Source organism: Talpa europaea (genome assembly GCF_964194135.1).
Source record: "Talpa europaea genome assembly, chromosome: 5".
Taxonomy (NCBI): domain Eukaryota; kingdom Metazoa; phylum Chordata; class Mammalia; order Eulipotyphla; family Talpidae; genus Talpa; species Talpa europaea.
The window spans coordinates 99737904-99755409 of record NC_140071.1 but is presented as its reverse complement, the minus strand read 5'-3'; the positions used below and the strand labels follow the sequence as shown (position 1 = coordinate 99755409).

Here is a 17506-nt window from a genome sequence, read left to right as displayed (position 1 = left end):
TGAGGGAGGGGATGAGCAAGGATATTAAGATGTGAATAAATAAAAAGTGTGGCCATAAAAGCAAAGCCCACTTCTGCATCTCACCTGTGCAGCCAGCCTTTTTTCATAACTTGTTTGGTTGTGATTCTATCTCTCAAAGAGGAACTAAGTGTTTTCATCACCTATTTATATATGTATGTCCTCTTCCTTATGAGAAACATGGAGTTAAAGCAAATATCCTTAAAAGGGGACTTGCAAGGGAGGTACATTGTTCTAACAATGGCGTTCTGCCTTACCTTCTCTAGACAGGTGTAGAACTCAGAGGCTAGAGGGGCCAGGTGGGTAAGATGAATGAATGTAGTGCATGGCAAGCTTGTACACTTGCGTGTCAAATTCTAGCAATAGCATTCGCTTCTACAAATAAAGATGCCTTCTCCCATTTTTGTTGAATACTTTTCATTTTCCTTCTTTAGTAAAGCACATCAGATGGACAACTATTTCTCAACCCTAAGAAAGACAACAGAACAAGCACCATGACAAAAGGGCACCTTCATGTGGGGTGAGGGAGCTTATGGAATGTGAAGAACAGTGGGATAAGGAATGGGTCCAATCTGAAGAACAGCCTCTATGCGCTCAGAGGCTGCCACAGGGGACTGTGGTGGGGGCAGCACCATGGAGCAGCCACAGGTTTCAAGAGTAGCTGAAATCTGGATTATTGAGGGAAGTTTCTAGAATTTAAAGCTATAAAGTATTAGTGAGGCAAACACGTGACCACTAGTCTACAGAGTGGAACAAAAATGTGAATCTAAACAACAAGGCAGCGATATGTAAGCAAAATCATTCCTGAGGAAGCACATTTTCATCACTGCTTCCTTCCACTCACCCAGGCCATATTTATTGACCATCTCATTTTATATGACATTGCGCTAGGCACTATGGGAGGATGATATAAAGCTAAAACTGGCAGGACCCTTGCCTTCGAAGAACGTTTTCAGGCTAGCTTGAAATACTAAATTATGTCACAGGGATTGAAAATTCTGGAAGGGGCCTCCCATGGTGGCAGTTGAGCGCTATGCTGTGAATCTGTCCACAGCCTCTGCAGCACTGGTTCGATCCTGGCAGGCCGGTGAGGGTCCCATATGGCATGGCAGACCTCTCCTGCCGCGCCTGCTGCTCCCCTCAGTAGTGTATTTCGTCGGTCTGCCTGTTCTGTTTCCCGGTCTGTCTCTGGTGAATCCTCTCACCCTCCCACACATCTGGCCTGTAACCCCGCTCTTGTATAAATAAATCTTAAAAAAAAAAAACTTAAAAAAAAAAAAAGAAAATTCTGGAATAGCTGATGTTAGAGAGGAATTATGAAGTAATTCAATTAAGGGGAAGCTAATGTCTGAGTCTAGTTTGATTAAAACAGAGGAAAAAACAGATTTGCTGAAGCAGCATTGCTGATGAGCCAGTCTCACTATCTCTAACACTGAACTCAAGGGGAAACCAAAAGGACATGTAAATACACAATATATTAAATACCTTATTGCTTTGAAAACAATAAGATAGTTTCCAAGATGGCCTTACAGAAATATAACAGGGATATATTATTTAAAATTTATTCTAAAACCAACATAATTAATTAAACAAAAACTAAATTAGCAACCCTTAAAGTGCGATCTGAGAACCTTTGGGAGTCCCCAGGTCAGACTCAAGGGATCTACAAGGTCAAAACTATGTTCATAAAAATACTAAGGCATCCTTTGCCTTTTCCACACTCATTCTCTCCTGAATGTAGAATGGAGTTTTCTAGAGGTTACATAATGTGTGATGATGCCATTGTTCTGACAACTAATGGACTATGAACTTGTGTAGTCTCTGTATTTTAAAAATTTATCAGTTATAATTTCTAATGTTACAAAGTTCATTTCTGTGGCTATACCCACAGAAATGCAGGTCTTGATGGGTCCTCAGCAGTTTTAAAGAGCACAAAGGGGTCTGAGGCCAAAAAGCTTGTATTAGATTACAAGTCCATAAGGGGAGTGACTGCACCTTGTTTATGCTTATATCCTGCCTTGCAAATGGCACCCTGCCTTTCAAATGGGCCACATTTGGTAAATATTTTCTAAATAAACAAATGACTGCCAAAATATATACTTAAAAATGCTTTTAGATACAAGAGCTAACACCTAACATAGTCTTTTTTTCCTCCATTGCTTTTGACTAGCTACCATGAAAAATGGCCCTTTTGTTGGTACATTGTGCATATATAACAATAGTATATATCTTGATGATTTGGGCCATAAAAGCCTGTTCACTTGGCCAACAGCCTATGTTTACATTAATGATCTTATAACCCCACCTGCTGGTTCTTCCCTGGGAAACAAGCAAATGTCTGGCAGAACAGATGGCCCCTTAGCTGCCTCCTGACAGATTGAAATCCTACACTTTATTAAACAAGGTAGTAAAAATGGTTTCCACTGGGAAGAACCTTCCCCCACTGAAAAATCTTTTCTTTAATGTAAACTTGCAGAATAATAGTAATTATTAATAGTAACATCCTCAACTAGAATTATCTCCACCTACATTAAACTTCAATAAAGCTTAAATTGAAAATAGTGTGGGAATGGAAGTAACTCATTTTACTTTTTTTTTTTTTAAAGATTTATTTATTTTATTTATACACGCACTGGGTACAGTCAGAAGCGCGGGAGGGTGAGAGAATTCACCAGAGCCAGAGCAGGGAGTAGAGCAGGCAGAAGGACGGAAGTACACTGCTGAGGGGAGCAGCGGGCAGCAGGAGAGGTCTGCGCGCCATGTGGGACTCTCCTCCGGTGGCCGGGGAGCAGCCGGGGATTGAACCAGTGCTGCAGAGGCTATGGGCAGCTTCGCATCCCAGCGCTCAACCTCTGCGCCACCGGGGAGGCCCCAGTAACTCATTTTAAAAGCATATATGCATAAATAAAAATGTGGAATAATCAACATGTTAACAGCAGTTATTAATTTTGGTATGAAATGTTTTTTTTTATAATGGCATATATCTCTTTTCTTATCAGAAAAATAAACAAAAATAAAGAATAAAATACAAACCTCCTCCCTGCCCCAAGGAACTGCTATCTGAGGAGTGAAGATGTGTCCTAGCACACCATACACACCAATCATTAACTTTGTGGTTAGCACTTTAATCTGAAGGACAATCCGAAGGAGTCTAATTCAGCAGGGCTGGTGGGGTTCTCTATTTGAAAGTCTCCTTAAGTGATTCTGAAGCAGTTCCTAACGTTTAGGGACCATACTCAGGACTACTGTCTTATTCCATTATCTTAACCATTAATAAAGACAGCACTAATTCATGGCCAACATGAATTAGTAAGATGTTGAAAAAAAATGTAATATGATTTTGCTATCACATTTCTCTTACCCAAAGGACACAGAAACATCAATTCCAAAGAGCACCTGCACCCCTATGTTTATGGCAGCACTATTTACAATAAGTAAGCCTTGGAAACAACCCAAATGCCCCCAAATAGATGACTGGATCAAGAAGATGTGGTACATATACACAATGGAATATTACTCAGCATTCAAAAAAGATAAACACATGCAATTTGCAGCAACATGGATGGCGCTGGAAGGGATCATGCTCAGCAAAATAAGCCAAAAAGAAAAAGAAAAATACCAGATGGTCTCACTCATAGCAGGAATCTAGAAAACTTAAATAAGAGACCAGGAAAAAGAATAACTATAAGAAAGTAAAAATCAAAATCAACAAACAACTATGAACCAGAGACACTCTATGGGGGGTGGAGGGCAGGGAAAGGAAGGATTGAGGTCAAAATAAGGGGGTTGCAATTGTATGGGGAATATAAAAATAAAATTTAAATTAAAAAAAATCACATTTCTCAGAGCCAGGGAGAAATTGGATAATTTTGCTTAGGAGTTCAAGGATACTTGCAAGGATACTGGGTCTGTTTATAGATCTGATTTCTGCTTGTGTTGAGCCAATTTCCCAATTTGGGAAAGAGAAACTAAGAGATGAAGCATGTTCTTGGGCGGCTGGGCAGCTGAAGGGTCACACAGGGCTGGGCTGGGAAGTCCCAGGGGAGTAAACAGCCTGAGCCAGACCAGGAAATGGAGGAAGCTGGTTGGTGGGGAAAGCAGAGGAAAGAGCCCAGACGCAGCGTGCTGGGTCCTGCTGACTTGCCAGTTTCTACTCTGCTCTCACGAGGCCTGACTGTGCTAAAGCTCCCAACCTTCTATTACATGAATATGATTCCAGGCACACAAAAGGAAAAAAATCTTCTTTTGCAAGCTAGCTTGAATAAAGACAGCATTGCTCCTTTTGAATGCCAAGAAGGGGAAGACAGTATGGTATGTGGGGACAGAAATTATTATCTAAACCAGGAATCTTTTGAGAGGAAGAAAGTGCTAAGAATTACCCCAGGACAACAGGTATAAGTAAACCAGGACAGCCACAGGCAAGGGCATACATGATCATTCTCAGGAAGGGAAAGTGAATCAGGAGACCCAATTTGCATGCCTAACTCTGCCCCTACTTCTCCATATGGCCTTCGATGAGTCATTTATCTAGTGCTGTATTAATATAAAGGCTATATTAATTATATATTAATATTAATATAGTCTCTCCATCATCCATTTTAAAACTGCCATAGTATTAGTTTCTTGAGACTAAAGCAAAGGAAAGAAAATAAAGAATGAAATACAAAGCAGATTAAGAGATGCTAAAGGTTCTTTTTTTCTTTTTCTTTATCTTTTTCTAAGATTCTAAATCCTCTGAACTCTGAAAAGAGGCAGCTTGAGAGACGAGGTAGATAAGTAAAAAGGAGCCCTTTAAGATAACGTAGTTGGCATCTCTACATAAACAACAGTGAAGATGTTTTACTGATTTGACTTTAAAAAAGAAGACTCCTGGGGCCTCCCTGGTGGCATAAGGAGTTAAGTCTCAGCACAATGGAAGCTGTCCGCAGCTACCATAGCACGCAGGCGTTCATCCCCCAGCCAGGGAGGGGACCCACATAGCGCAGCAGACCTCTCCAGTCTCGCCTGCTGCTCCCCTCAGCAGTGTATTTCAGTACATCTGCCTGTTCTGTACCCCACTCTGTCTCTGGTAAATCCTCTTGCCCACCCCCCCACCTCTGGCCTGTACCCCAGTTCTTGTATGCATAAATAAATCTTTAAAAAAAATAAAAGAAGACTCCCACATATTTACCAATCAGTGCTGTTTGGTTAAATTGGCAGTAGTTACAGTTTATTTCCTGAGCATGGGTACAACAGCTCCTGGTGGAGGCCAGCTGGAACCCACTTGCCCAGAGCCTCAGAGCCCAGCAAAGGGGAAGTGCATTTCTTCTGTTCATCTCATCGCTGAGACTAATGCTCTAAGTCCTTCCTTGGCCTGTGAATAGGAAATTTCCTCGTTCACTTACCAGCCCACCTCTTACCAGCGAGGGCCAACTTTGGCCAGCTCCACATCTCCATTTCTGGGAGAGGTTAAAAGCTATCAGAAAGTCGAAGGGCAAATTTAGAACTCTGAGTTGCACAGTTGCTCTCAAACAAAGGTCACACACGCCTGTGTCATACAATCTCAGAAGTCTAGAGCTAGAAGGAAGCTGATCTGCTCTATAAGCTTCAGTTCTTTGACTAAAGACAATAGCAAATGTTACAATCTAGGCATTGTGCAAGTCACTGTGCTGGGGGCATTACATCAATCATTTTATTTCATTCTTGCGACAACCCCAATACAGATTTTTATTATCCCAGTTTTCAAAGTGAGGAAGCTGAAGTTTTGAGGGGTTTAATAATTTGCTGTTGGTTTGTTCAACTTAATCCAAGTACTTGTTAAAAAAAGGAAATTTAATCAAGTTCTGCTTATTCTTGGGGCACTGTTCTCACAACTAAAATGATCAAAAGTGGGACAACAGGCATCTACTGTGAACCCAACATGTACAAACACTGGGCTAGGTGCCAGGATGATTAGCTGGGTTACCAAATGAAATATAACATGAAATCTTGCCCTTCCGGACTCTGGGGAGGAAAAGAGATTGCAGGGTAATGCAAAGCTCTGTCTTCAGGGAGGTCAAAACACTTGGTAAAGGGGCTCTTCTTAATACTCCAAATATCCCCCAGGAAGTGGGTGGTGGCTGACAGGTGGAAGGCATTACTCTCTTGCAAATGAGAAAAACGAAGCAGAAACAATCACAGAACTTGCCCACTACAAGGTAGTCACTAGTGAGGTCAAGAGGGGAACCAAATTGTCCTCGTTCCTGTCATCATATTCACTGGTAAAATAAAAATCTCTCTTCAGTCACCTCTGGTCACTACAGGACTCAAAGACAATCACTACTTGATAGGAATGATTTTAGTAAGTTTCTCATCACTAGCCAAATCTCTCCATTTGAATTTCATCCCTTGTCTTTCCTCTCTTTATGATATAGACAAGACAGGGTATGGATAATCTTCAACAAAAAACAAAGAACTGGGAGTTTCATTGTGGACTTTTATGACAACTACATTAACATCAAGTTATGAATGAAGTGGTCCAGATAATATTGTTGAAATAATGACAGTTATCACTGATTACCTGTCGCATGACTGATATTGGGCCGGGTCCCCTTCACATGGATTATCTCACTCAGTCTCAAAATAGCACGAGACAGAGCCAAGGGTTATGTGGGGCTTGAAGATTCATTTTGCCCAAGATAGCTAACCTCCTTGCCTGTCCAAGTAATGAAACTGAGGCTTAAAGAAGTTCAGTAACATATCCAAAGTCAAAATATTATAAATTCCAAGGCTTTGAACATAGAGCATCTGAATTCAAATCTCATATCAATTTTCTTGTAGTAGCTTATAATACTAATTTAAAAAATTGCTGTCATTTACAAAGCACTAACTATATCACAGGAAAATTATACTCATTTTCCCTAGTAATTCACATAACCTGTTTATTTACATGAGTTGTTATTATCTCCATTTACTGATGGGGAACTAAGAATCAAGAGTTCTAGCTAGGCAGCAAGCCCAAGTCACCCAGCTAGTACATGCTGGAGCCAGGATTCATGTCCAGGGGAGTCGATCTGCACCATTCCCATCACTCTGCAGATGATCTAGGAGAACAGATCAGTAATGTGAGATGTCTGGTTACAAGAGTCTTACAGGTGTCCACTGAAACTAGCCTTGTCAATTACTCTCACATACTTCAGTGTGCAGTGTTCCTTAACAGGGTTGGGCAATTCTGAAAATCCACTTATCCCATAAATTATCCAACTACAATTCTTTAGCTACATTGGCACCCATTCCTCAGAAAAAACCCAGTGCAAAACTCAATCACAAATAGCTATGCAAACTCAGGGGCCAGGCAAGCTGCCTCACCCGAAATGGAGAGCCACAACATCTGAGAGCTGCTAATATCTGAGGCACTGGGAAGATCACTCACCTCAAAGGGCTCTCCTGACATAGTCCTTCAAAGATACAAAAGAAAATTCAGGGACTGGCTATGATGGAACTGATATCCCTAAACACTCTTGCCATGGATTTGCAGGAGGACAGGTGCAGAGAATATTAGGTTTTTCCTTGAACATGAGTTCTCAGGAGAATGGCAGTCTATAAGAAGCTCAGACAGTGGGCTTCATCTATCCTTGGCAATGTGAACTTTTAAAAAATTAAGTTAGTCTTTGCCAGGGTACTTTTTTAAAGTGGCTTTACTAGATTTCAAGTTATTGGTGACTTTTGGAAACTTTTTTTTTTAAAGAAACACATCTGCTGCCATTTGGATGGAGACAACTTTACTAACTGGAAGTGCAGGGGCCAAACAGGATGAGGCCCAGCTTTTTTTATCCAGTCAACAGCAAGTGCCAGCCAGTGGGAGAAATTAAGCTTGTGGTTATGGGTGCTAACCAGAAAGGTTGTGCCAGTGATTTTTTTAAAAGGAAAAAGTGATCCTAGAAACTCTCTCTTGTTCCTCTTTCATAGGGATTGGTGGATGTGGGGGAAAGGCAGAAGAAATGACCACCAGTGATTCAACTAGGGGAAAAGACAGATTCAGATTCTTTTGCCTAAACGGCTCTTTGCCTGTACCTTTTGACTGAGAAGACCAAGCATCTACAGTCAAACAGAGCAACACACACACTTTTGGTACAAGATACCAAGGTGCTAAGGAGTCTGGTAAGCACAGATGGCCTGAATTGGCACCCGGCCCCAGACTCGGCCAGGCAACCAACAACTGCCTTGCCCAGCCCAGAAGGGCAACAACATGATAAACCACACACCAGCTTCTCCCCAGCCTCACACCACTTCAAAGGCACAACCAGCAGCCAACAAACCTTCCTTGTCTGTAGTGTTTTTCGGTTCGTTTTTGTTTTTTTTTCCCCACAACGTGGAAAGGAAATGAGTTTGGGGCCAACAAAGATTCGGTGTAGGGAGGACGTGGGGGTAGAAGGGTGCAAAAGGTAGAATACAAGTGAATGCCTTTTTTAAAAGTCTACACTGGTAGGTAGTCTTATTAATAAAGAGGACATAGTCGTTTCCATTCCTTTCCATCCGTCTTTAACCCTTACCAACCCCAAGAAGACAAGGAAAAAAGGGAGTTAGTGGGGAGGCTGCGCCGGGGAGCAGATCTTTCCCGCACAAAGATCAACAGAGGGGGGGTGGGCTGGAAATGCTCTCCACTCCTTGCTCTACGCGCGCGCGTGCACACACACACAGACACACACACACACACACACACCCCGCGAGCGCGCGCCGGCCCCGCCTCACCTTCTCTATCTTCTGGTCCACGGCCTTCTGGAAGACCCGGGCCACCAGCAGGGTGACGCTGGTCACCAGCAGGAGCAGGGAGAGCGTCCCCACCACGTAGTAGCAGCACCTGCCCATTCTGCACGCCGCTCACCGGCCGGCGATGCCGGCGGCAGCACCCCAGGAACCGAGGGGGGCCGCCTCCGCGGAACCCGCCGTGGCCGCCGGAAGCCCCGGGATCCTCCCGCGCGGCGCCCGCTCGCTGGGGCCCGCGGCGCGGCCCGACGGGGTGCGCGGCTCCCGGCTCGGGAGTGGGCTGCGCGGCCCGGGGAGGTGCAAGGCCGGGCTTCGGTTTTGGTTTCAAGCCGAAAGCAGCGGCGGCGCCCGCCCGGCGCAGCGCAGGTCGGAGAGAGGGAGCGCGCAGGCCGAGACGCTCGCGGGCCCGGCTCGCCGCAGCCCAGGAGGCGGCTGCCAGCAGCTGCGCCGCGGAGCGGGCGGGGCGGGGGCGGAGCGGTCATGTGCCCGCCGCGGCCCGGCCCCCGCGAGCCCCCGCGAGCCCCAGCGAGCCCCCGCGAGCCGCGGCTCGCCCGGCGGACCCCGCCGAGGCTCGACCTCCGCGGGCCACGCCGCGCTCCCGCCGCTCGCTGCAGACCCCGCGGCCGCCCGGGAACGCGGCCGTGCGCCGAGGCCGCCCGCGTGGCCACTCCGCAGGCGCGCGCTGCGGCCGCCGCGCCCTGGGCGCGCGCTCACGGCAATCGTAGCGCAGTGGGACAAGTTCTTGCACGACGCGTGTGCCGAGATCGGTGCCCACGAGCGCCTTCCGCCCCGGTGAGCTGGGACCCCACGAATGAAACAGGGTCTTGGGGCTTTCGTAAGTCTGTCACTTGAGGGGTATGTGCAAGGGTGGAAGGAGACCTTTTAAGAGGAAAGGGGGGTGTGATGTTGGGGGTGGAAAAGCAAGATTGTGGAAGGAAAGAGGGAAATTCTTTGTGACTGTAGGTTAGAGAATGCAGAGTGGCGGGTGGGAGGGGTGGCGCTGTCTTGGGGCCAGGCTTTGAAGGACTCTCTGTGTTCCCTAAGAGTTGAGACTTGACGCATGTAAGGGCAGGAATGACGCAGGGCAGGTTTTCTGATCCAGCAGACTGGGGTAAAGGAGGAAAGAGTCCTGGAGCCCTCAGTGGCTTTTATTGAGATTTACCAGGCACACAGCAGGCTGGGGGGGGGGGGGGGCTGGGAGGCCTTCTTCACAGAGTGAAGAAGTCTTCACTCTGTGTGGCTCTCTGGTGATCTTTGCTGCTCTGCTCTCTCGTGGTTCTGCTTCTGCTTCTCTGCTTCTGCTCGCGTCCCCGTGATGCTGCCCTTAAAAGCCCAGTCTTAGCCTAGGTGTACCCACTTCAGGTGCCCGCCATCAGGCATGCATTCAGGACCGCAGGTTCCCTCATCTATCCTAATGGCGGGAGGGCAGAAAAGTCTGATACTTTTACCTTACCCTACACCCATCAGCCGTGGGCGTCAGCATGAAGCTTCAAGCCAGCGATCCTGATGTTGCATCTGCTTTGCTCACTGTCATGCCCTGGGCATCCAGACAAAAACCTGCACAAAGATCTGTAGGATCTTAATATTAGTTGAGTGAACGATCAACTCTGTCAGGCTTTCACTAGATGCTTATACAGCGGTAGGGTAAGTAAATGATACCAGGCTTTTCTGCCCTCCTGCCATTAGGATTAATGATGGATCCCTGCGGTCCTGAATACATGCCTGATGGCAGGCCCCTGGAGTGGGGTGTGATATGTAGATGGGATTCACCTGGGCTGAGAGACCGGGCTTATAAGGGCAGGCTTCCCAGCCCCCTGGCACCTCAATAAAAGCCTGAAAAGCTGTGGAGGGCTCTAGGACTTCTCATTCACCGGGTCTGATCGGGTCATAGAAAACCTGCACTGTGTCCATTCCTGCTGTTACAACACTCCTGCTTATTTAATACCCACAGCAGACTGATACCTAACATGCTGTCTCAGACCTCACGTAGCACTAGACAGGAGAGCTTATACTCGAGAATTATGAGGGAACATGGACAGGTAGCTGGGATGCAGTAGCCATCTTTGTGAAGTAGACAGGTAAGGAACGGAGGTTGGGTGGAAGGAACTTATATGACAGAACAGCTCTAAAAAAGTGTATGGGGTGGGATTGGGGAGTATCCTTGAGCTAAATTCATCCTTCCCAGGAACCCAGCATATCCCGGGAATAGGTTCTTGTGCTCAGTCACAGGCTGGGAGCAGTGCTAGCAAAACAACCTCTGCACCAAGCTAGGGGGGAATAGAGGGGCTAGATTTCAGAATCAAGAGCTGGGGCAGGGCCAGTGATCTATTATGTTCTGCCCTGGAAGATTTGAGAAGTGGCTTTTCTTGGCTGCTGTAGTAGTAGTTTTCCCATTTACACATAAGGAAACCACAATTCTGAGAGTTCAGTAATCTACCAAGCTCAGCGAGTTGCTAACTGGTGAATCCTGCCTAGACACCAGAATGCAGGCCTGGTGGACTCCTCATTTTCCCCTACCCTGGGAATTCCTGCCTCCCAGTTGATACCAGTGAGTATCTGGGTAGGGAATTCAGCTGAGAAACTGCTCAGGGCTTGGTGAGATTGTGTATTGGATTAAAATGGTGGCGGGCCTCCCCCAGTGGCGCAGCGGCCCGCAGCCTCTGCAGTGCTGGTTCAAACCCCGGTGCAATAGACCTGTCCTGCTGCACCCGCTGCTCCCCTCAGCAGTGTACTTGGGTCCTTCTGCCTGTTCTGTTCCCGCTCTGGCTCTGGTGAATTCTCTCACCCTCCCGTGCTTCTGACTGTACCCAGTGCTTGTATAAATAAATAAATAAATCTTTAAAAAAAAATGGTGGCAAACTCTTTGTTACTCCTATTGAGAGGTGGGGTCTCTACCCTCTTCCTTTGAATTTAGAGTTAAAAGAATTTAGTGATTTGAATAGAATACAATGTATCCTGGAACTTTTGACACCAGCTTCTAAACGCCTTGCAACTTCTGCCTTTGACTCTGAAAATTACTGCTCTAGGAACCATGAGCCACCACCAAGTCCATTTACCTCCATGCAGGAGAAAACATGGGTGAGAAGGCAGGTGATACCCTGAGCCTGCAGGGTAAAACATGGCTTGCTGTCCGCAGCCATTTGAATCAGGACCCCAAGCATACGGTCCAAGTGGTCTCTGCCGTGCCCTGCTTGAAATGTAAAATAAAAGATTGTTGTTCTAAGCCACTAAGTTTTAGCATACTGTGCCACTCAATTTTAGATAACTGGGGCAGATTCGGAGGACAGAACCGAGCCCAAGATTTTGGCAGTGACAGTGGCTGGCCACTCCCAGCTCTATCCAGGAGCAGCTACCAAAGGTCTTTGAGCAACAGTCCCAGAGAACCAGGCCTTTGCTTGAATTGAATATTGGTGGGGTCTGGAATGGGTAGGGTCAGCTCTTCCAAACTCTGTGACGATGGTAACTGGGTGGTCCTCAGCCGTCTTGCCCACTATTGGATGTTTTGCCTATCCCCCCATTCCTGCTGCAGTCATGTGTTGTATCAGGAACATGCTGAGAGAGATGAGGTGTGAAGCAGGTTTTCAAGGCAATACTCTGCTGTTCAGTGAGCAGCCCTCTTGCTATTTATTAGCAATAACAAATGAGCATGATTGATTATGTGACAAGAGCAGGAGGAACAGGGTCCAGAGGCGACAAAGAGTAATTATTTTTGGGACCCAGAGGGGGCATGTTGACCACATATACAGAGAGGGCTTCCTGTGTAAGTAGCAGTATGTACTTGATGTAATCTCTGAGCTATTCCCGGACCCCCTCAGACGATGATCACACAATCAGTTAATGGCTACCTAGGCATCCTCAGGCTTGCCTTGTGATGTCGACCATTGTCGTGGGGCAGTTATGCAGGAGTGCTTCTTCCACACTCTACATGCACAGGTGTATCGCAAGGCCACAGTCACGGGGGGTCTGCCTCCATCTCTGCCTTACATGCCAGTATCTACCTTAACTTGGCAGTAGCCAGAAGAACCTAGGATTCTCCCGTACCCCAGTTTGCTTAAAGAGTCACACTAGCCCACTAACCCTCACTAAGTCCCCTTCTTAGGTATAGTTGGGATCCTCTGCAGTCTGTGTGTACCTTTCATTAACTAGTAAAAAGATTTGGTAACCTGCGTGCATGTGCAATCCAGTGGTTCATGCATAGGTTGAACCCTACCTCTCATCTCTAAGATCAGATTTTCAGTTTGCTAAGAAGTCCATTCTTAGGAACAAACTCCACAGTTAACCACCAACTGTGGCCTGGGCCACCAGCGCAGCAACCTTTCCTCTTCCGTGTTCATCGAGGTCCTGTGTTGCCTCTTGTCTGGGCCACTAGGGGAGTAACAAACTATGGGGAGGGAAAGGTGAACCCAGACTTGATAAATATATCTCAGTGTGAGGAGAGAATCTGAAAAGGGTTTCCAGCCCAGTTTCCCTCCGTTTACCTGTCCTTTGAGATTCATTCTTGTATCTACTATATCAGGTGGTTGGTAAGCAGTTTCCCTTTTAAGACTCTGATTCAAACTAGACAAAAACCTCTTTCTTTGTTCCTCTTAGCACAGCTGAACAGATCACCATTTTAAAAAAATGTACTAAACACTAAGCATAAACAAAAAAGACCTAGTTGCAGAAAATATAAAGTTAAAAAAAAAAAAAAACCTTCATGTTCCCAAAACAGCAGTGTGTGATCACACAGTCATTTTTGTCTTATCACAAAGAGCAGACACAACTTTTTAGCACCTGGCTTGAATGTTTCTCTGTTCAAATTCATCTTTCTGTTCTTCTCCATCCCATGGTAGCTACTGATTAGGATTTTGCCCAAAGTCTCCAAATTCCTCGAAAAATTTTGCAAAACGCCATGGAACCTCTTCACTTCTGATCTATAGGATGCGTTACTTCCACTGCTAATTGGCATTATTAAGTCTTTATAAAAAAATTTATTTCTGCATACAAAGAACTGGGGTGTAGGCCAGAGGTGTGTGGTGGGGAGGAGGTGAGAGGCTTCACCAGAGACAGAGTGGGGAGCAGAACAGGTGGATCTACTGAAATACACTGAGTGGTGGAGACAGGAGAGGTATGCTGTGCCATGTGGGTTAGCTCCCTGGCTGTCCGGAGATTGAACTGGTGCTGTAGTGGCTGGCAGTAGCTTGATAGCGCTGTCTTTAACCCTGCGCCCCAGGGAGGCCCCCGGCATTATTAAGTCTTATTTTTTCGCCATAGGATCATCTTACCCTGCCCGTGAGACTGGGCCTCTGCATATAGGGAATGAGTGCTGCATGGCAAGGACACAAACTAACAAACCCTTTCACACTCTGGAGGGTCAGACAGTATGGGAAGTGAATGCTGCTGTTCTAATTAAGTGGGGAGTCTGAATTACACCCTAGCAGGAAGACAATCAGGAATTTTCCTGGTGACCTCGCTATCCCTAAAGTCAGAATACTTCATCTGAGAAGAATAAGTGTCCTTATCACGGAATGACTGTTGGTGCCTGCTGCAAATTACACAATCATTCTGGATTCAAGAAAGAGAAACAACTTCCTGACCAGACTCTAGTCAGAGCTCTTTGAGCACCACCTTCAATTGAGAATATTGTATCACAGGAGGTTGATCATGTAGTCATGTGTACTGTTAAGTTAAACAGTATTAATGTATTAAATGCAAACATTTAAAATACCCCAGCATTTTATAACCATGTATGGTAGGCAATCTCCAATTATAACAACACTCCATCAACACTTTTGCTGTAGGCTCCTTGGTTTCTCCAGTCAAAGGTGGTTTATTTCACCTCATTGAAATCTGAGCTGGCCTTGTGTCCTGCCCACTTCACCATAGAATGGGATGAAACTGAGAGTGTGTCAGTTCCAGCTCAAGGCCTCAAGAGGCCAGGGAGCTTTTTCCTTTTCCTTCTTGGGATCCAGCTGCCGTGTTAGAAGCTCAGATTAGACCAGTGGGTGATGAGAGGTCACATGGGGAGAGACTCTGGAGGAGGAGGGGCGATCAGAGCTATCACAACCCATCCTATACCTGATGATACATCATATGCCACATGGAACAGAGATGACAAACTCCTTGTAAGTTGCAGAATTGGGTACAAATGAGTGGCTATGTATTCAGCCGCTGAATTTTGGAGTGTTTTGTTACACCATAATAGACATCACCATGTTTTTTTTTTATTATTAATTATTGTAACATTCCAGGAGCCTATAAAAGAACAGAAGTGATCCCAGACCTCCCTCACTTTGTAGTAGGTCTGGCCCCAAGAGGTATCTAAGGCTCTCAACTTTCTTACTAGAAAATGTATCATCACACCCTAGTTATTTGATATTTGTTTTTTTTTAAAGATTTAAAAAAAGATTTATTAAAGATATGTGGGGTCATCAGAGACAGAGCAGGGAGAACAGGTGGCTTGACTGAAATACACTGCTATGGGGAGCAGTGGGAGAGTCAGGAGAGGTCTGCTGTGCCATGTGGGTAGCTCCCTGGCCGGGATCAAAGTCATGCTGGACTGGCTACTCATAGCTTCATAGAGCTGAGACCTAGGACCCTGATACTTGTTGCTTTGAAATGTTTGTAATGCATCCTTAAGAAGGAGCCATAAGAAAATATTTCTGTCTCCTCCCTTCTGATCTTACCAATCACCCCAAACTACTTACATTTATATAACTTTATAAGACAAGTCTCAGCTCCCTGGATTAGAGCTTCTTTACTGTCTATATGCCATTGTACTCACACATGCCCCCAGAGGGAACCCATGAAGTCGTTCATGGCTTTGTCTGTGTCTCCTCCATCTGGGAAGCCCTATGATTTCCCCTTTATCATCTTTGTACCCCAAACTAGGGAATCTTTTCCAGTTCGCTCGGGTTTGATTTTGTTTTTTTCTGCTTGGGGTTGTGGGAAAATAAGAATTCCTCTCTTCAAACTCATATTTCCTTTTTTTTGCTCTTCTAATGATGTAGTTTTTGAGATGCAACAACTGGGGAAGGAACAACCTCTTTGCTTTCCAGAAGTCACAAGCATAGTCCTTCTAACTGGTAAAGCATAGTAGGGTGGGCCGTGGGGAGCAGAGAAGCAACTAGGTATAGGCAAAAAATGGTTACCTGCTGCTCATACAGGTGCCAACCACTGTTGCTGGACACTGGCTTTGTATTTCTTCCTTTGATACAGCGCTCTGTGAAGTATCAATAGATATTCTCTATTTTAATGATGAGGAAACTAAGGCACAGAGAAGTTAACAAAGTAGTCCAAAGTCAGATAGCCCTAAATTTTGCAGTGCTTTGTTACACCATGATACAAAACACTATGTTTGGTTTTTTATTAATTATTGTAACAAGAATCGAATACAATACTAAAAGCCTGAACTTTAAGCTGGGCTCTCAGTCACTTATTGACTTATCACTTGGGTCTTTGGCCTTGCATACATTGGGAGCCAAAGAACAGAAGTGAAAATTGATGAAAAAGCTTAGGCAGGGGCCTTCCTGGTGGCACAAGGGGATAAATCTCAGACTATGAAGCTATCTGCAGCCACTGCAGCACGAGTTTGATCCCCGACCAGGAAGCTACCCACATGGTGCAGCAGACCTCTCCTGCATTGCCCACTGTTCCCCTCAGCAGTGTATTTCAGGGGATCCTCCTGTTCTGTTTCCTACTCTGTCTCTGGTGAATCCTCTCACCCCCACACCTCTGGCCTCTACCCCTGTTCTTCTATGCATAACTAAATAAATCTTTAAAAAAAAAAAAAGCTGAGGCCATGCAAACCTCCTCAGTGACATAGGCAACCAGGAGGGGTAATGGGTTGGCATTAGTTGTTTGAGAGGGAGCATACTTCTGCCTGCCTGGACTTGTTGAACTAGTATAGTGAGCCAGGAATGAAAAGCACATTTTCCTCAGACTCAAGGGTGCTAAAATTGTGATTTCCAATGTATGTCTGATGTGAAAAGCATTCTACTCTGTTCTCACTTAAGGTGTTTGATAGCACTTTGTAGAAGCAAATGAAGCTTGGTTGTGTGTTAGGTAGCCATTCAACTCCATGTGGCAGTCAGCACATTATGAAAGAGCAGAGCTGTCTGATTCCTGCACATGATGAAATCAGGGCTAAACAAACAACATAAGAGTTTAGAGCTGTTCTTTAATGATTATTCCATGGGTAGAAGTTGTGTAAAATGAGAAAGTCAAATTTACTCAGAACCCCTATGTGGGGGAGGAAAGAAAGGAGCACTAAGGAGTGAGGCAGGGGCTATCTGAGCTCAGGACTGTCCTTGTCAACCCCAAGTGGTGAGAAGTGTCCCTGGGCATGGGAGTGACATGAGGGGGATGGGTTAAAGTATTAGAGATGATGAAAAGAGTAAAAATAAGACCTTACCTCTCATCTAGTGCTCACAGAACTCCTCACCACCACAATGACCTGAACCTCTTTGAAATTATTACCCAGAAGCCTCCAGTAGGATCCAACTTCAAAGAAGATTGGTATTCAGTTAATTTTGTCAATTGTTGATTCAGAAACATTTTCAATTCTCTGGTAAACAACAAACAATGCTTCTTTTTAGCCTCAGTAAAGAATGTTTCAGAATATTCATGACCGGCAATTGTTTCAACTGCACCACAAACTATTTTGACCAGCTCTGTTTTCCTGCATTCTGGTAAACGAGAGGAGACAAAGTTACCAATTATGGTTCTTCAAAAAGTTAAGAGAGACTTACTGTATGTTCTAGAAATTCCACTCCTAGGTATATAT

The 17506-nt window shown here is 45.3% G+C and overlaps 1 protein-coding gene across 2 annotated transcripts in view; it reads right to left on the bottom strand.

Moving 5' to 3' along the window:
- The window catches only part of SCARB2 (scavenger receptor class B member 2), a gene marked incomplete at both ends in the record, with an annotated part of 48262 nt that extends 39418 nt beyond the window's left edge, over positions 1–8844 (bottom strand). For both annotated transcript variants that reach the window (XM_084234124.1, XM_084234125.1), the window contains one exon: positions 8728–8844. In XM_084234124.1, coding sequence (XP_084090250.1) covers positions 8728–8844 — 117 coding nt within the window. The remainder of the gene's footprint in view (positions 1–8727) is intronic.
- Between the last annotated feature and the right edge of the window lie 8662 nt (positions 8845–17506).